The following is a 21,091-nucleotide window of genomic DNA, read 5'->3' on the forward strand; positions in this document are numbered from 1 at the left end:
TAACGTGGCCTCACTGTAGTTTTGGGAATTATCTTATTCAAAGTGTAAATACTTGAAGAGACTTTAAACATTGTCAAAAATCCAATTTATTTGAATAAAAATTAATATTTCACATGAGCATGCTTCGTGTGTGCTCACGATGTGTGATCAGCTGTAAGTTACAGTACAATTCTACTTCCCAACAGTACTGTAACTTACAGCTGATGATGTGTGAGCACACACGAAAGCATGCTCCTGAAAAATATTAATTTTTATTCAAATAAATAGGATTTTTGACAACGTTTCAAGTCTCTTCAACTATGGAAAAGTTCCACAACATCAACATTCACGCTACAAACTTAATTAATTCTAGTAAATACTGTTTCAAGAGGAATCATTTCCATTACTTTTCCATTCAAAGTGACGCATGCATACATACATAAATTGCTCGCTCAAAACAAGAGGATAAAATATAAGGGCCGGCTCCCGAGCTCGGGATTCAGCCAAGTTCCAGACTTTAAACAGCTGGAGTCAGAAACTTGTCTACGAAACGGGGCGTATTCGCAGTCCACGTTTAACCTTCCGACAGTCGCGCTGTTGTAAAAAGTACAACAGTGTCAGTTTTTTGCTGTTCAAAACAATTGAATGGTGTGGTTTCAGTGAATGAGTCACCTATGCATTCCAAAACATTCCCTTCATCACTCCACTGAGTTGCAGTATCAACCGAGCAATGGTTCAGTCTTTAGGTGCCATTTAGTCGCCACAGTGCATGAGATAGGGAAATACTGTATACGGGGACTGTAAACGAACCAATAACACAGAATTGATGGCTTTGCTTGATGTACCTTATTGGGCTATGAAATTGTGATCATCCAAATGTTCATAGTCGTAAAATAATCCAAGAAGATGGAAAAGGTAATTATACTATTAATTAATATGTTTTGACGATAAACAGAGTACATAACACTTGGAAAATAGGATGTTGTACAAAATACAACACGCGACTGCTCGTGTGATTGAGTAGGGCGCGACTACCGGAAGGTTAAATTAAATTTCGAAAAACTAGGAGATTGAAACAGAATAAAATAAAGAGAAAATGGTATTAGTTTCAGCTATTTTGAATTATTATTTATGAATGTTTCAAATTATTTAGGAAAAACGTTCACAATTATAGAAACGAGAAAATAAAGTTTATCATAAAAACTGGTTTTACACCCTCAACCTAGCTCCGCAGTGCAGGCTGGATGCTTGTCTGACTCGGACTAGGCGCTGAGACAGCAAATAATAGCAGCGTTGGTGGGAATGCGAGCGGCCGCAGTAACGTCTTCCACCAAGCAATGTTCGGCGTAGTTCCGCCTAGTGGACAGACGAAAGATCAACCAGTCTGTTATTTGAACCCTCCAGCCAGGCTCAGCCAAGCAGCCGAGACAATAGAACAATGGAGTGACGGTCTTATTCGCGTTCATCAGCAGTTTTCTTTCTCACGATTATTTCTATTTTTGTGCTACCTATAATCAATAATAACTCCAGTCACCAGTAAAAAGTTTCCAGAAACGTGGTGTACTTCCATATTAATGACTTTTCATGATGATTTTTAATTATTTAAATACATTGTTAACATTCTGAGTCTTCAGGCTAAACTTGGGGTCGCTGAGAACGAATCTGCAATCAGAATTTCTCTATCACGAAAAATAACGAAAAAAACCCAGCTGTTGATCTTCCGGCAACCGTTAACAGTCATCCTGCAATGCGGCCGAAATACCTCCAAGTCAGACACCCATCTCAAATGACAACAACGCCAAGCTGTGAGAAACCATCCAGCACTGCGGCGCTAGGTTAAGGGCCGGCTCCCGAGCTCGGGATTCAGCCAAGTTCCAGACTTTAAACAGCTGGAGTCAGTAACTTGTCTACGAAACGGGGCGTATTCGCAGTCCACGTTTAACCTTCCGACAGTCGCGCTGTTGTAAAAAGTACAACAGTGTCAGTTTTTGCTGTTCAAAACAATTGAATGGTGTGGTTTCAGTGAATGAGTCACCTATGCATTCCAAAACATTCCCTTCGTCACTCCACTGAGTTGCAGTATCAACCGAGCAATGGTTCAGTCTTTAGGTGCCATTTAGTCGCCACAGTGCATGAGATAGGGAAATACTGTATACGGGGACTGTAAACGAACCAATAACACAGAATTGATGGCTTTGCTTGATGTACCTTATTGAGCTATGAAATTGTGATCATCCAAATGTTCATAGTCGTAAAATAGTCCAAGAAGATGGAAAAGGTAATTATACTATTAATTAATATGTTTTGACGATAAACAGAGTACATAACACTTGGAAAATAGGATGTTGTACAAAATACAACACGCGACTGCTCGTGTGATTGAGTAGGGCGCGACTACCGGAAGGTTAAATTAAATTTCGAAAAACTAGGAGATTGAAACAGAATAAAATAAAGAGAAAATGGTATTAGTTTCAGCTATTTTGAATTATTATTTATGAATGTTTCAAATTATTTAGGAAAAACGTTCACAATTATAGAAACGAGAAAATAAAGTTTATCATAAAAACTGGTTTTACACCCTAAGGGCTGGTTTCCGAGCTCGGGATTCAGCTGAGTTCTAGACTTTGAACAGCTGGAGTCAGAAAATTGGCTTTCTGGAATGGGGCGTAGTCGCAGTTTTTATGAAAATCATTATTTTCTCAGTATAGAAACGTTTCTCCTTGACGAAATGAACCATTCCTGAATAACTCAGAATAGCTGAAACTACATAATTTTCTCTTCATTTTATTTTGTGATCAATTTTCTAGTTTTTTGTAGTTGATTTTGAATGGACTGCGACTACGCCACGTCTCGGAAAAACAATTTTCTGACTCCAGCTGTTCAAAGTCTAGAACTAAGATAAACCCCGGTTTCGGAAATCGGCCCTTATATTCTATCCTATTGTTTTGAGCGAGCAATTTCTATATGTATGCATTTATGTGGCACTTTGAATCAATGGAGTAATAGTTTCTCTTTAAGTTTCGTTAGTATTTTTTTACTAACACTTGAAAATGAGATAAATACCCAAAACTGATGTGAGGTCCACGTTATAATGGCAGTGGAGAACATCAGGCTAAAAAAACTTCAAGGACATTATAGAATATTATCAATCAAGGCATTCAATAAGCTGCCTGTTAGTGTGAGGAATATGGATCAAGCCCGTTTTAAAACTCAAGTTGAAAAGTTGCTAACAGAGAACCGATTATATAATGTAGAGGAATTTTTCAATTTGCCCGTCGATTTAGTAAATACTTATTTTGTGCGATGATAATATATGTGTATGAATTGGCTCAGTAGTTTTATAGGATTTTATTCTTGACGACACCTAATGTACATTGAATTGTATTTCTTGGTGGATTAACGTATTCTATTCTATTCTATTCGTCTATTTTATTCATCGTTGCCAAGTTTCTGCCTCGCCAATGCCTTCTGTAGTGTTTAGATGATACCGTTATATCTGATACAAAATCAACTGTTTATAGTAATCAATAACATTTTGTTTTGTCAAAGAAATATTTTATTCAATGATTTTTACAATTGATATTTAATATTCTTTGTCGATGGATTATTATATTTCTACATGTTTGACAAAGGAGAGCTAGGAAAGGATAGCGCTTTTTGTTTTCCAAATGATAGACAAGGATAGCAACACTAATGCTGATCAAATGCGGCCATTATAACGCGAACCTCACCATCTATATAATAAGAGAGAGTAGGGTTGTGTTTGTTCGTGTGTTCGTTTGTTCGCATCAAAACATGTCAACTTGTGGATTGCATACCGGAAAAACGGGAATGATTTAGATTTCCAAATTTTGCACATAGATTCCAAAAATATCAATCTCGTGCACCTGGAAGCCCAAATTTTAATTTTCCTTTTAGATTTTTCAGAATTAATGTTTAAATTTCATTAATGGTACATTCGATTTCATTAAAAAATCACCAAATCATATGGTCGAAATTAAAAAAGGTACATCTGTTTCTATATTGCTTTCTACCTGAAAAACATAGTTTTGAAACTTCGTTTTCCTGATGCAATGTTTAGGCCTACACGTGGCATGGATTATTAATTTTTCAGCTAGAACAATTTTTGAGACAAATGCTAAATAAACGTCTACAGTTTCATCAATGCTGTATCGGCAATATGAAAACGCATGCAGTTAATATGTCTTTCAATGAAGGTGTTGTTATTTACATAAAGAAATTATATTCTTCCAGTTTTATTTAATTAAAATTTCAAAATTATTCGAGCCCTGATAGAATGACTGACTCACTGTACATAGGCCTATTTTGAAAGATTTCATTACGTCAAGTTTTAAGAAAGACCCTTGCGAAGCACGGGTTACCTGCTAGTAGATAAATAAATGGACCTCACCATAGTCGTGTCGGAAATGAAATAATATTTGAGTCCTAGTGATTATTTTATTTAAAAAGTCACTGAATACAAGTTTCCATTGAATTAGAAATCATTGAATCTCATAAATATGAATGACTAGCAGGTAACCCGTGCCCCGCAAGGGTCTATTTCAGAGCATGACATACTGAAACCTTGTAGAAATGAAATTAGATCTATAATCATTCCCAGTAAATTAAAAATATATGCAGATTTTCAAGCTAATCAGCTCAGTAGTTCAGATGTGATGATGCGTCATCCGTGGATTTCCTATCCCATACTCTTCTATGAGTCAGTTCTTTCCTTCATTAGAGTGTGGAAGACTGATTGAATCCATATTATATAAATTTTATAAGAAAGATACATGAGTGGCAAATGTGTAATGTTTTACTATAGTGAGGTCCACGTTATAATGGCATTGGAGAAAGATAGGAGAACAACGTTGCCGATCCTCTGTCTTGTCAATGGGCCATATGAATAAAGTTGAGCATTTGCTTATACTTCTAGAATATGGAGCATTTGCTTCATTTTCTATGAATAAACGTGAGCAAAACCTTTTGCTCATGCTCATCAAAAAAATAGTTTGAGCATCTTCTCAAAAGTAAAAGTATTTGCTCAAAATTGTATGAATAAACTAGAGCATTTGCTCAACTTTTTAAGCAAATGCTTCAAAAAATGTGAGTCTAGTCTGAAGCAGCTTATCACCTTTTGCTCATAGTAAAATGGCTCAACTAATTCGTGTGAGGAAGAGGAAACTATTCCAGATACGATCACAACCAATATTTGAGTGCTATAAAACTCTTTTTAGATTCAACCATGATATATAACACATTATTCCTGGAAAATAATAAATACAAAGATAGCAGCTACCTGACATAAAGATAGCCATCACAAAATAGGAAATAGGCATTTAAGAAGATGAGAGTGTAGACGATTATAAGAAGGCTATTTATATTATAAGAATATGCTGAAGATTATTGTAGAGATGACATTTTTCACGCTATTATTTCAAAATTCTAAACTCAACTAACCTAAAACTCTATTCATAAATAGAAAACAGAGCAGACGACGCAAACACAAGCGGTGCCCCCTACTTGCATATTTAGCGCTTCCGTGAGCTATAAAAACAAAGTAAGCGAATCAGCTGATGAAAATCTTTAAAATACGGTACGTGAGCATTTGCTCCAGAGTTCAGGAGCATAAGGTAAAGCTTATTCATATAAAAATGAGCAAATGCTTTTGCTTCTACCTTTTGCTCATTAGCAAAACCTTATGCTCTATGCTCTTGCTCATGAGCATTTGCTCTGGTTTTATTCATGTGGGCCAATGTCTTCTATAGACGGAAGCTGATACAGGCTTATATGTAATATTAACGGTTCATTCTCGTAAACAATAAATTATAATTCAAAAAGCATGAAATTATATTTTTCAATAATCTCATAATGAATTTTAATAATTTTCATGGAATATTTTGTTAATTAATTGAATCGGCCTGAGGAGAAAGGGAACATGTCAAAATTTTCTTTTTTTATGGTTGAAATGAGTTGTCTACTGTGGAATACATCGATTGGAGTTGAAAGGGAACATGTCAGCATTCTCTTTATACGAGAAACAGATATCGTATTTTTGCTGTACTGGAGTGAAAGGGAACTAGTCATGACACACATGTTCCTTTTCAACGCCGAACATTCCAAAATTAGCTGTTTGTCAGTTGTGATTTTTATGCTATTGTTAGGTTACCTTTGATTCACGCGTTGCTTTGAGGTTAGATTGCTTTCGGTTGAGGTGTTTATTGTGAAAGTTGAAGAGTGATAATTTATAATATCATCATGAGTAATAGGAAGTTAACAAAAAAACTCAATTTTACGGGGTGAATCTTATATAAGTGCTTATACTGGATTAAAATTGTTATCTTAAAAGAGTTTGCACCCTAATGACTAAAAATCTGGTGTGGCGCACTCACACAACTTTCCTTGCCGTTATAAAAATTGATCACCCGACGCTAGTGTTCACGCGCATCTCAAGTCTACTTATAAACAAAGATCTGATCAGCTGGTGACAGGACAATAACGCTGGAGACATACGAGAACTGCTATCTCTTCATAGTGAATCATTTGATAGAATCAACAGTTGCGAACAGTTTGCAATTAGATAATCAAATTTTCTCGAATTTCGAGCTTATTTTCAATTTTAGGTGAAAAAGTTACTGAACATTGATTGTAGAGATTTTTATTCTCAATCTTTTCCACTCGAATTTTTTTGTTTAAATTGTATATGAAGCCTGATAATTGAGAATATAAAATCAAACTTTGCATAGATGGGGCGGAGCTCCTGAAATTTTTACAGATATGGGACTTGTGGCAGTTGATAGGGGTTATCGATGACTTTTTTAGGTATAACTTTAATCAAAATCGTTGGAGCCGTTTTCGAGAAAATCGCGAGAAACCCTGTTTTTGACAACATTTTCGCCATTCTAGCTGCCATCTTGGATGCATTTGATCGAAATTGTTCGTGTCGGATACTTATATTGTAAGGACCTTACGTTCCAAATTTCAAGTCATTCCGTTCATTGGGAGGTGAGATATCGTGTACACAGATGCACATACACTCATACACACACACACACACACACACACACATACAGACCATTACCCAAAACCACTTTTTGGATTCAGGGACCTTGAAACGTATAGAAATTCAGAAATTGGGGTACCTTAATTTTTTTCGGAAAGCAATACTTTCCTTACATATGGTAATAGGGCAAGGAAAGTAAAAACAATCTTGAAATGATCAATACTTTTATCTGTATTCAGTTTGTTCTCTCCCCTGAAAAATTCTGATTTTTGACTCGTTCCCTTTTTCTTCAGACCGATTTAATTTTCAATCGTACATTGTTGAAATACGATCTAGCAACAATAGAGTAAAGCTAGAAAGAGATAGTGCTATCCGCTTTGTTGAATGATAGACAAGTATACCATTGCTAATCTAACATTGACATTATAACGTGAACCTCATTATAACTTCACGGTTTGGTTGCTTGCAGAGCATCGCTTTCCTGAGAGTGGAAAACGTGATTGATTTCTTGAAAGAAGTGCATGAACTTGAGACCCATCAAGGAGTGGTCATATCATATGAATATGATTCAGTACAGATGGAAAATCGAGTGCGGATTATTGAGGTGAAGTATCTGGAGCCTGAAACGCTTACACTACTGAAATATGGTGAGTTTAAAACATACTACTATTGTGCAAAGCTATAGTATTTTACGTCACAAGCCCGGTAACGATAATTTACCGCACAAGTATGATTATTTCTGCCCGAAACGTAGTTGAGGGCAGAATTATCATAGGAATGCAGTAAATATGTTACCGTACAATATTTTTTGTCATATTCTGATAAAGAATAATATTGCTGAGAAACAGAAACTATCACCTGCTGATGCTCGAGTTACTGCATTTTATAAACATGACCTAGCCCGTAGCGCTTAGTTCATAACAGACAGACCCTTCAAGCTCAAATAAAATGATAAAAGCCTATGTTATAAGATCTTAAATGAGTTCTTATAACTTAAAACTTATCACATGAGTTCCAATAATAATTTATTAATTATTTTAGTTACTCAGATGTGATTAGAACTTAGTGGACAGTGCCTCTGAGAGCTATTTTCTAGAAGGCAGAATGAGGCACACACTGTAAGGAATTTGAATCTGAAACAATTCTATTGGAATAACAAATGTATTCAGATGTTTTCTGATTATAAGGTCATGAAGGTAATCTTCTCACTAGAGTTATCAACAATAAGAAGTTTGAATTGTTATCAATATTGCAAGTGAATACTACACCGCTACCTGCCGGTCATTTTGCAAACTATTTTGGAATAAAGAATTTCGTGGTTGTAGTTGACAAAACTCCCACCTGGAGCAATGAAGGAAGCTGTTTGAATGCTCCTTTTTACTTTCCTTGCCCTACTACCATAGGTAAGGAAAGTATTGCTTTCCAAAAAAAATTAAGGTACCCCAAATTCAAGTTTTCTATACGTTTCAAGGTCCCCTGAGTCCAAAAACATGATTTTTCAGAATTAAGAAACATACTTGACTGTAAAGAAAACACATGATCTCTTTACAGTACAGTTTGCTGTAATGAGAATCATTTATGTTTATTTGTTTTGCAAACAGCTGTTTACCGGCTTGATTTCATGCATGGAAAACAGCTGAAATTGCGTAGTATGACAAAAAACCTATTACAGTAAAGGTCCACCACTGTTTTTTTTTCTTCTTCTTCTTCTTCTTCTTCTTGAGCGATAATAACTTCCTAGAGGAGAAGAATAGGCTATACAACCCGCAATACAATATTGTAAGTTATCAACAAGGCGGCGCTATGTAGACAACCACCATAGCACACAATTCTCCAATAAAGTATTTTTGTATGATGAGGTCCACGGTAATATGACAATATTTGACTAGCATGGGTGTTGCTATCCATGTCTATCATTTGAAAAAGCAGATAGCGCTATCCTCTTCTATCTCTGCAACGTTGCCATACCGTTTTTTTTTAATTTATAAATATGATATTAATCATTGACAAAATTTTTCATTTTTATAAATCATCGGAATTCATTTTTCAATCATTGAAGTATATATATGAGCAATCAATATTACATCAGATATATAAAAGTGTCAGCTATCCTCTATAGAAGGCGGTGCCATGGCAGATAGTCGGCAATATTTTTCTATCTTTCACCACTACAATTATTATAACGTGAGCCTCACTATATCATGTGATGTGGACCCAGTGAGTATATAATGTAATTACATCATGGTGTGTGGACCTCACCATGCTAAAGTGATAATAGTACTTTACGTAAAAAGTCCGGTAACGATAATTTACCGCATATGTATGATTGTTTCTGCCCAAAACGTAGTTGAGGGCAGAATTATCATAGGAATGCGGTAAATACGTTACCGTACAAGTTATGTACAATATTTTTGGTCATATTCTGATAAAGAATAATATTGCTGAGAAACAGAAACCATTACCTGCTGCTGCTCGAGCTACTGCATTCTATAGACATGACCTAGCCCGTAGCGCTTAGTTCATAACAGACAGATCCTTCAAGCTCAAATAAAATAATAAAGGCCTAAACTATAATATTTCAGATGAGTTCTTATAACTTGAAACTCCTTAAATGAGTTTTTTAATATTTGTGTTAGAATATTAATTACTCAGATGTTGAATGAAAAAGACTAAGAAATTGTCAAAAAACCACTGATTTATTGATAATTAGAAAGACCGGTTTCGGTTATTACACCATTGTCAATCTCTGATAAACTAAAACTAAATACAAGAGCAGCAGAATTTATACTAGTAGGCGAGTACTGCTATTGGTCGAGGGCATGAACGCCTGCCATTGGCCTAGCTAGACAGTCTCCGCCCCCTCAATGGTGTGACAAAATGGCGGCTTAAGCAACAGAATCGCCATGATAATAAAATTTACTTTTAGTACAAAATAAGAACCAAGAAAACAAGTGTGAAAGATAATAAAACTAATATGTAAATGGAAAAACTATTGACTAATGTATGCTTACAATTTTATGATAAAACTAAATTCGTAGTGTTGTATTGGTTGAAATGAATCTGGTCATTTAAACTATACTGTGAATTTTCCTTGATTACTCTTGTTATTCCAGATGTTATTCTGACTCAGTAGAGTTCTAACATACTCGACTGTAAAGAGAATATATGATCTCTTTACAGTAAAGTATGCTGTAATGAAAATCACTTGTTTTCTTGTTCTGCAAACAGCTGTTTACCGGCTTGATTTAATGCAAAATTACAGCTGCAATTGAGTAGGTATGACAAAAAACACTGTTTATGACTTAAGCCTGGTTTTCATTAGTAGAGTTAGTCGTAGAGTTCCCTGGGCAAGTACTAACTATCTTGTGAACTCTCCCAATAAAAACTTTCATGGTAGGGTAGAGTCATGGTAAGGAACTAGTTTTTAGTAGAGTAGAGTGGAATAGTATACCACTTGCCATCCCCCACCACCACTTCTCACTCTACTCTACCACTACTATGTTAATGGAAACAGTCTCGAGCTAGTAGAGTAGAGTCACTCTAGAGTAGAGTAATAATATGATGTGAATTCAAGGTTAGTTCTGTTCACTAGACAACACACTTTACCTACTATTCTCAATTGTAGATAAAACAGTTACTCGACCAAGTAAGTGGAGTAGAGTTAGCTCGGTAGAGTTAGTATGCCAGTTACTCGAGCACTAACTCTACTGGTGAAAATCAGGCTTTACCTGTTGAAGAATATTTTTGTATAAAGAATCATCATAGTTATTTTAAATAGCAGTAAGAAAAGTTTCAAACTATTATAACTTTTGTTTTCAGAGGGACTATTGGAAATTGTTCCAAAGAATCGTTTATTCAATGATTTGTAAGTGAAAAAAGTTTACTATTATTAAAGCTGATTCTAGATGCCTTTTTATAGATACTTATTCAATTTTGCTACAGTTTTTTCCTTTCATTGGAGGTGAAACAATATTGAGTTTTGTGAAAAATTCAGTTTGTAACTGCTAATTAAATTTTCTATAGTCCATTGCCCAACATTGTATTTGAATTCATACTTTTGAATGCAGTTCATACTGCAATATATCTAATACATTAGAGCATGCAGATCTCTAAACATAAATAAAAACGCCGTCCAGCCATGAAGCAGAGTTGAACTAAAGTTATCAACTGGATAGAGCTTCAGTGTTTTTCATTTGGTCGCTGCTTGATGAAGTGGTGCATTCTCCTGTGCTGCTGTCAATGCTTAACTTTTATGTACTCTCCTGCAATGCCAGGGATTCTGTCTTGTTTTCTTTGCCTAGAAGCAGGACTGTGCACAATTATTTCTCGCCTCTAACAGCTAGAGTGCAGACACTGATGAATGGGCTGAGTAGAGGGTCACACTTAGTTGAATCGGAATTGGAAGTGAGGAGATTGATGTTGGAGACAATTGCTCGTTGGTGATATGCCTATCTTCTTCTTTTTTTTCTTTTTAATTTACACTCATCAACGTAGTTGTCGTCGTCATCATGATCATCATCATCATCGTCATCATATCGTCTTTATCATCATCATCATTATCGTCATACCCCTCGTTATCATCTTCAATTATTGTTGGCATATTGACATAATGATCTTGTTCTTTTTTTTCTCTTATTAACTTATACTTTTCATCATCATATTCCTTTTTTTCATCTTCTATTCTAGTTAAAAAATTATTGTAGTTTCTATCTTTAATTTAGTGAATTTTCTATATTGGATTAGACTTATACTATAATATAATATGAATTGTAATTTCAGTTGTGTCAAGAGGGCTATTTTGGGAAGTATTTCTTCCTGGTGCCCTCATATTAGGATGTAAATAAATAGATAAACAAAATGTATATTTTTCCGTCCTTATACCGTCTATCCTTCTACTTGTCTTTGAAACAGCTAGGAAGATGGCGGATCTACCGAGAGATATAGTTGTCATAGAAAGTCAAATTCATTTTACTAGTAGTTCTGTGAACAGTTGACCTCGCGCTCAGTAAGTTCCATTGACCTGTTGTTATGTTTTCTCAAAAATTGATAAATAATAGACGTGTCATCCCGAAATGTGAGTGTGAGAGCTGTTATCAGGTCTGGCTGCAACTGTCTACAACATTCATTGAACATTTTCAAGATGGTCTATGTTTTTGAACGGGTAGTATTATAGTCAACTGTCTACTAACTTTGATAGAAAGATAGATTTCAAGATGTTCAATGTTTTTGAACAGGTAGTATTATTGACCGAGCGAAGTGAGGTCTAAGATTCATGTCGACGGTTTGGCATTTCTCTTAATGTTCAAATGTTTGAATGTTTAAATGTTTGAATGTTTAAATGTGTTTATATGTTGCGCATTCACGGCGAAACGCGGTAATAGATTTCCATGAAATTTGACAGGTATGTTCGTTTTTAATTGAGCAACAATTGAGATACAAGGTTTCTGGAAATTTTGCATTTCAAGGATAATATTAAAGGAAAAAGGAGCCTCCTCCTTACGCCAATATTAGAGTAAAAATCAGACTATAGAATTATTCATCATAAATCAGCTGACAAGTGATTACACAGATGTGTGGAGAAGCCAGTCTATTGCTGTATTTCCATAAGGTCCATAGTTTCAATCAGGTACTTGTGCCAAGCACTCTTTTTAATTCAGGCCTTTTCCCAAGTTATAATAGTAAATTTAATACGCAATAGACCAGAGCCATTATTGTAAACTAAACTCATTTATGTTATCTTGAATTTGTAGAATTGTTCGTGCTATCCCATGAAATGTTGGTGTAGTATCCATTTCATGACCTGCAACTAATTTCTTTAGCTTCAATTTGAGAGCAACATACCATTTTATATTATAATTAAATTTTTCAGCTTCTCTTAAACAGATATCAAGTACAATTGGTTTCAAGTTTTGAAATATCAATATAGGATCAATAATTTCAAACTTATCCCATCTAAAACGCAAACAGTTTCCATTTATACCTCTCTCTGTAATGGGCCTATACATTTTTGTATGTTTTTTAATATACATAAAAACTAAACTAAACTTAATATTAATCAGTCTTATTGAAATACCTTTCTACCATGATATGATGATGTATGGAGATGAGTGTGGCATTCCAAGAATTTTTGTCCTGGTGATATCCTGGTAGTGAAGGATTGAACTGACAATCTCCTGCACTCCTAAAATCAATAAAATATTCTATGTTCTTTCGAAAGTTTCAATTATGAATGAATAGTAGGAGTGATTGAGAGGGAGTAAGTAGTAGAGAGCATAATAGTAGGAGTGAGTGAGAGGGAGTAAGTAGTAGAGAGCATAATAGTAGGAGTGAGTGAGAGGGAGTAAGTAGAAGAGAGCATAATAGTAGGAGTGATTGAGAGGGAGTAAGTAGTAGAGAGCATAATAGTAGTAGTGAGTGAGAGGGAGTAAGTAGAAGAGAGCATGATAGTAGGAGTGAGTGAGAGGGATGCTTTTTGGTTGAAGGTTACTTCACTCTACTCTGACTTGTAGCTGTGTGTGTGTGTGTGATAGAAAGAGAGCGATAGTAGGAGTGAGTGAGAGGGATGCTTTTTGGTTGAAGGTTACTTCACTCTAATCAGAGAAACTGAAAGCTGTTTGACTCGTGCCCATTCCAGGCACAAGCACCGCCCGCACCCTCTAACCTCTCAGCTTCAATCTGGAATTCCTCTCTTTATCAATTTATCTCTCACACTCTCTCCTTTTCTATAGTTATGTCTCTGTTGCACTGTGCGCGCCAACCGGTTTCAGGTGTGTGATAGAAAGAGAGCGATAGTAGGAGTGAGTGAGAGGGATGCGCTTTTTGGTTGAAGGTTACTTCACCCAACTCTGTTTGACTTGTAGCTGTGTGTGTGATAGAAAGAGAGCAAGTGGGAATGTATGAACTAAAACTTCTTCATATTTCATTCAAACTATAGTATCATAAAACTGTAATACAAAAGTAGTCTACTCACAATTATTATTGAACTCCTCCATTTTCATGTCCTGGTTCAGAATAGCTTCCCATTAGGGAGACCTCTCTCCATTTTGTTTTCATTAACTACAGGTTCCTGAAAAGATGAAAGTGAACTTGATCAATAATCCATCTTCTATACCTAATATTTTAAGAATATGTGCTAGAATTCCTTAATTTATTCAAATCAAATCATATTCAAAATTAATAACCTTAGTTGCTTGAAGCAGCCTTGCAGACAGTGGAATTAAACTCATAATCAAGTATACATGGTTCCCAAAAAGATGAAAGTGAACTTAATCAATAATCCATTTTCTATACCTAATATTTTAAGAATATGTGTCAGAGTTCCTTAATTTATTCAAAATCATAATCAAGAATCAATAACCTTAGTTGCTTGGAGCAGCCTTGCAGACAATGGAATTAAACTCATAATGAAGGTTTCAACCTTATTCATAAGCTCAGTAGCATAAAGTCTCATACTACCTAATGAACTTATAATAAAATTAACTCATGATCAAAATTCTACTTATAATATTAATTAAGGCTGAGAGACATTGCCTAATGAACTCATGATTAAAATTCCACATCATGACTGAGGCTATCTCTGAAAAACAATCAAAATTATAACCAATCTTCATTAACTCATCCTACCTTCTGTGACAGAAACATTTACAATAACAATAAACTTTGAAATAAATCTTGTACAGTACATGTAAATTTGAGTTTGATTCATGCCAATCATAGTAGAGATAGGGAAGAAACAGAGAGAGTGAGTAAGAAGGGGGACTGCTACACTCATAAAAATTATTACCACATTAGAATAGATTATAAACTCAAGAAATTATAATAGATAACACTCACCTTCATGTTTTCCAACTTGGAAGGTAGAAGAATATGCACAGATGTTTTCAGTAGTATGTGTATGTGCACCTCCAACTGCTTCCTTGAATACAGTGTGGATAATTCCAGACTAGAAATCAGCTTTTATAGTCTGTAACTGGAAGCTGTTCAACCCACTCTCACCAAAGAAACTGGAAGCTTTTTAACCCACTCTCACTTCACTCTCACCAGAGAAACTGAAAGCTGTTTGACCTACTTTCACTTTACTCTAACCGAAGAAACTGTTCACATGTGGAGGTCAAACAACTTTCTGTCTCGACAAAATATGTCTAGCCTACAGCAAAAAGTGAAATCATGATCTGAATGTGGACTGATCCTTATTTTTTGTTCAATCTTGACAAATGGGGTGTCAATGGATTTGTTATTAGATTTACTGGAAAAAGTTATTCTTGTAGATTTTTTGTAAAATCAACGGTTTCTTAGTTATTCAAGAAATAAAAAAAAAGCTGGATCCAGTTTTTTTTCCAAAAAAAGTGGGAAATCTTCATTTGAGGTTTATTGTGAGATTAGGGGTATGACTAGGTTAGGTTAGATCAGATTACATTGAATTGGGCAAGGTTAGGACCAAGAATCAGATTTGGGGCAGATTTGAGCCAGCTTTGGGGCAGCTTTTCTCCAGCTTTTCTCCAGAAGTCTCACTTTACCCCTACTAATGTCATGAATTTGGTAGGCTGGTTTTATCACAGAAATTGAATTATAATTTTATTACTCATGTTTATTGTATAGGAGGAATTTTATGTTTTATTTTTTATTGTAAACTGTCATTCTTGAGTTTAACAAAGATTATTATCACATCATTCATTGGAAAAGTATTCATTTTCTCTCCCTGTACTATACTAATTCATTGAAATGAACATGGAACAGCATGTATAAAAAATGAAAGATGGATTATTTTTCAATTGAGTTGAAAATTGGTGGTACAATGTGATGGTGAGGAGAGAGGGGGTTGTCCCTATAAAAGGAGTAGCTCATATATAACAGGTTCCAGTTGTCATTATGGATTCCAAGAGAATGCTTAATGATTACAATGAAAAGAGAGAGTATTATAAGCTCTCAGAACTCGTCCTTGGTGAAGCATACAGGGTGATATCGTTTAAAAAGGTTTCTACCATTCATGGAGATAGGACTATTAGCCCAGTCAATGAAGGTCAAAAAAAGCAGTTTCGATCCGAAAATTAAATGAAAGCTGAATTTCCCACCATCGAAAGAACCCTCCCAGAGGGTCATTCTCCCAAAAGTCCCAAGAAATCCCCTTGGAGCTTTCCGCCCCAGCCCCCTAAAACATGAAAAATGCAGGTGAACACGAGAAATCAATTATCTCTGTAACCATTGATCGGAAACAGTTCTATTATATGCCATTCGATTTGTTACACTATGCACTACAATATTGGTTATATTAATTTTTCTAATAAAATCAACAGTTTTCTTGATAAAATAATATATATGTAAAAATTTAGGGGGTTTGTGATTTGATTTTTTTGTTTTCTTCGATTAACTTCGGAACAAGTAGTTTTAAAGGAAAATGAGCCAAATATTTAATGTAGTCACTGTCATTGCAAATCCATTGATGTATATTGTTATGTATTTGTGATTTGATTTGATGCAGTGGAAGGGGAAACAGTCAACGCGGAACGGCGCGGCTGACTCTCTTAGCCATAGTAAATAGCAAACTGGAAATCAATTATCTCTGTAACCATTAATCGGAAGAAAATCTATCATATGTCATTCAATTCCCTACATTATGGGCAGAAATATTAGTTTCATTCATTTCCTCAATAAAACAAACAGTTTCCTTGATAAAATAATATATATGTAAAAATTTAGGGGTTTTTCAATTTGATTTTTGTTTTCTCCGATTAACTTCGAAGCAAATAATCTAAAGAAAATCAGACGAATAATTAATGTAGCCACATTCATTGCGAATCAATTGATGTATATTGTTATTTATTTGCGATTCGATTTGACGCTGTAGAAAGGGAAACAGTCGACGCGATACGGCGTGGCTGACTCTCTTCACCATAGTAAACAGTAAAATACAGTAGTAGGCCTACTGCTTTCTAAGTTGCATCTTATTCACACTATGGCGCTCGAAACAATCAATTTTGTCTATTGTTTTGACATGCGATGAAACTAATTTTTCACATTTTAATTCTCTAAATTCTCTAAAATAATTTTGTTGTTATATATGTGCTAAACCATATATTCTATGACAGACAAAGATATTGTTTGCAACCGATAAAATATTCATACTATTACATAATATAATACATATTTAAAATATGTGTATATGATCATAATTCTATGCTAAAATTTATCATAAGTTATGAATGTCAAAAAATGAGATAAATCATAGATTACAATAGTGTTAACAGTGGCAATTTCCTGATGAATCATAGCGTGCAGAGTTTACTGTTTTCTACAGTTAATATTCTCCAAGCCAGGTTGATAATATACCTTCAGTTGAGCCAAATATATATGATGGCTGAGGCATAAAAAAATTTATACATTGGGCTTGTTGAGTTGAAACTTTTTATGATTCTCTCTGTAAAGTAGCTTATCTTCCGTTCTTACTAGTTGAATCTACATTATTTTATACAGTCCAATATGAAAATTCAGTAGATTCTGAAGATGAAAGCCATGTAAACATACAAATTAAGGAAGAGTAAGCATGCATAAAAGGTAGGAAAATCATGAAAGTGTTTCACATTTAACCACAAAGTACCCTACCGTATAAGATTAATTGAAAGATGATTCATCATCTTCTATTATTTTTGTTAACATATCGATTTTTCACCTCCACTCACATCTTGTCATTCATTACACAAGGTTGGCAGAAGCTTTTCTTTATGTCGATAAATGTTGATTGAAATAGATTTTTATTAGGGCACCAAAAGAATAGATCATTTTCTATTTGAAGCATTCAAATTAAATCTATTGAACATGATTTCTTATGACTTAGCATTCACAGATTTAGTTGGGTGAAGCTATTTGAAAAATGTACCTGATTATCAATTTCATGGTTTTTATACCATTCTAGTTCATTGTGATCATTGAAGGAATGAAGTGGTGAGTTCGTTCAAGTGGATTCTAGTACACAAGTATATTGTGTTTATAATGGGCTCTTCTTCATTTTCTATTGATGTTTTGCTCCAGTAGAGGAAATTTAAAATGTTGGTTTTACATTTTATAAGCTTTATAAATAATATAAACTAACAGTAATATAAATTTGATAAGTAGAGTATTAAATTAATCGATGTTGATTTTCATTGTATCGCTTTGTATCAATGTTACTTGCACTGTTTGCAATTCATCACTATTCTCTCAAGAACTAGTTTTTTATGAATTTCATGATCTGAAAATTGAAATTCAAATGCTATTTTGATGATGTTCACATTCCACTGATTTTTTTACAATAATTGTTACGTTGAAGAGTGAGGCAATTCAATCCATTTGGAAGTAAAAGGAAATCACAGTGCGATTTGAACAGTTGATAGTAACTTTAAAATTCAGTTGCTCAATTCATTTTGGCTTGATACTATCATTTGTAATTATAGTTGATCGGAAATATGCATTGTATATAATGTTTATATTCCAGTTTGACTAATCTTCTATCACAGTCTTGCTTTCATTCATAAACATGATAATCCTAAATAAGTTGATTACCTTAAAGATGTAGCTTATCTTATGTCAAACAATGTACAATACAAACAATTTTCATTAAATTACTATTATGATGATCATTGGAATTTCTGCCTGTGATTGAGAAAAAGTCATTTTATGAGCCTTGAAACTCGTACCTAGAAAAAGTTGCATTATCACTAGAAATTTTGTTATTTTTACCATTTATTAAAGGTACTGTACATTGATTTTTGTGATTATAGAGATCAACTTCTTTATTCTGGATCAGGATGAGGATAAATAGGGAAATTGTGAGATGGGGATAACATCCATGGTTACATAGCATCAATTTGAAAGCTCTGATAATAATGATTTGAACAGAACTGCGATTCTGGCTTGGTATTGCCTCTTCATGTTCAGTGAGAATAGAAAGCTTCAGAGTAATTCGTTCTCACTATATGTGATAATATTGGTAATATTTGGTAGCATTTGTGAATATTTGAACTGAATGTGCAACAAATTAATCCACTTTCAGCTTGAAAATATTAAACTTATCAGGAGTACAGTGTTATCATATAGTATCTCAGGTAGGCCCACCCTTTTATTTTTTTATTTTTATTTTTTTTGTTCATGATCTGATGATATTTATTCTATTATCAAGTGTTTAAATTATAAAGAGTGATGAAACAAGATAAAACACAAGAAAAGCTATGAAAAGAAATTTTAATCTTAATTTTTCACAAAATAAAGATAAGATGAAGGAGTCGGACACATAATATATCATGAAACTTCATTGAAAAACATCAATATCTGAAACTAGAGTTATCAAATTGTGTTACCTCTGACTCGTATGGAGAAGGCACACTTCAAATTAATATAATAAATTCTGTGAGCAAACAACGAAATCCTGATTTTTATCATGAGCATGGTTGAATCAAGAAAATTGTAATATTTTTTAGATTATTGAAAAGTGAAAATCTATATACAGCGCATGTCAAAACAATAGACAAAATTAATTGTTTTGAGCGCCATAGTGTAAATGAGATGCAATCTGGACAGCAGTATTATTCTGTTTACTATATTATGGTGAAGGGAATCAGCTGCATCGGCTGTTTCCCCTTCCACAGCGTCAACTTGGATTGCAAATACATAACAATATGAATCAATGGATTCGCAATGAATGTGGCTACAATAATTATCCGTCACATTGTTCTTTAAAATTACTTGCTTCGAAGTTAATCGGAGAAAACAAAAAAATCAAATTGAAAAACCCCTAAATTTTTACATTTTATTATTTTATCAAGGTAACTGTTCGATTTATTGAGGGAATGAATCCGACTAATATTGTAGTCCTTAATCTAACAAATCGAATGACATATGATAGATTTTTTTCAGATCGATGGTTACAGAGATAATTAATTTCCAGTTTGCTGTTTAATATGGCTAAGAGAGTCAGCCGCGCCATTCCGCGTCGACTGTTTCCCCTTCCACGGCGTCAAATCGAATCGCAAATACATAACAATATACATCAATGGATTTGCAATGAGAGTGGCTACATTTATTATTCGGCTCATTTTTCTTTAAAACTACTTACTTTGAAGTTAATCGAAGAAAACAAAAAAATCAAATCGCAAACCCCTTAAATTTTTACAATTTTTACATATATATTATTTTATCAAGAAAACTGTTAATTTTATTGGACAAATTAAAAAACCAATATTGTAGTGCATAATGTAACAAATCGAATGGCATATAATAGAACTGTTTCCGATCAACGGGTACAGAGATAATTGATTTTCCGTGATTACCTTCATTTTTCAACTTTGAGGGGTGCTAGGGGGGAAAGCTCCAAGGGGATTTCTTGGGACTTTTGGGAGAATGACCCTCTGGGAGGGTTCTATTGATGGTAGAAGATTCGACTTTTATTTAATTTTCGGATCGAAAAAACCTTTATTGACTGGGCTATATAGCACTTTTGAAACGACACATGGAAGAAGAGATAATGATTTATCTACCATCAAGATTCAATTTATCCAGTACATTCATTGACAATTACAATAGTAGTGATGAAAATGAAGTATCATTGGTCTATCTGGGACTACTATAAGAAATCAAGCATGACATTCGATTTATCTAAGCTATTTTATTAATTTTCTAAGAGAAATATCTCATTTCATACTCCTTTGAGATTTCTATACATGAGATTCATAATAGACTAAACAACTGATCTAGTTTTGGCAAAGTCAAACATGTTGATTAACATAGATAAGGGAGTCAAGGAACTGGTAAGAGTAAGAAACTTGAGTAAGTTGGTGTTATCTTATCTTATCACAACTAATTGAAAAATCTAAGCCCACCTTGTTTCCTGCTCACTTGCAGTCTACTCTTTGAAGTGTACAGTAGCATTGTTTGCTCTTGTCTCTCTTGTACTCTTCATACAAACCTGATGTCTTCTTTCAAACTCTACCTTTCATCACAGGATATACAAGATCTTGTGGAAGGAATCAACTTTGATGAGCAATTATCAGAGGGGGAAGGATAAGTGATACCTCAACAGATTGCCCATACATTAATATGTGGCATGATATTGATTCATACAGGTATAACTACCCATCAGTA

At 34.3% G+C, this 21,091-nt stretch overlaps 1 protein-coding gene across 1 annotated transcript in view; it reads left to right on the forward strand.

The window, feature by feature from the left end:
- The first annotated feature begins 7,529 nt into the window (after positions 1–7,529).
- Positions 7,530–21,091, forward strand: part of LOC111057885 — a 114,771-nt gene continuing 101,209 nt past the window's right edge. The window contains exons 1-2 of the mRNA XM_039435577.1: positions 7,530–7,629; positions 10,802–10,847. Of these exons, the coding sequence (XP_039291511.1) occupies positions 7,560–7,629; positions 10,802–10,847 (116 nt within the window). The 5' untranslated portion in view covers positions 7,530–7,559. The remainder of the gene's footprint in view (positions 7,630–10,801; positions 10,848–21,091) is intronic.

Source organism: Nilaparvata lugens, chromosome 9 (assembly GCF_014356525.2).
Source record: "Nilaparvata lugens isolate BPH chromosome 9, ASM1435652v1, whole genome shotgun sequence".
In the NCBI taxonomy this organism is placed as follows: Eukaryota; Metazoa; Arthropoda; class Insecta; order Hemiptera; family Delphacidae; genus Nilaparvata; species Nilaparvata lugens.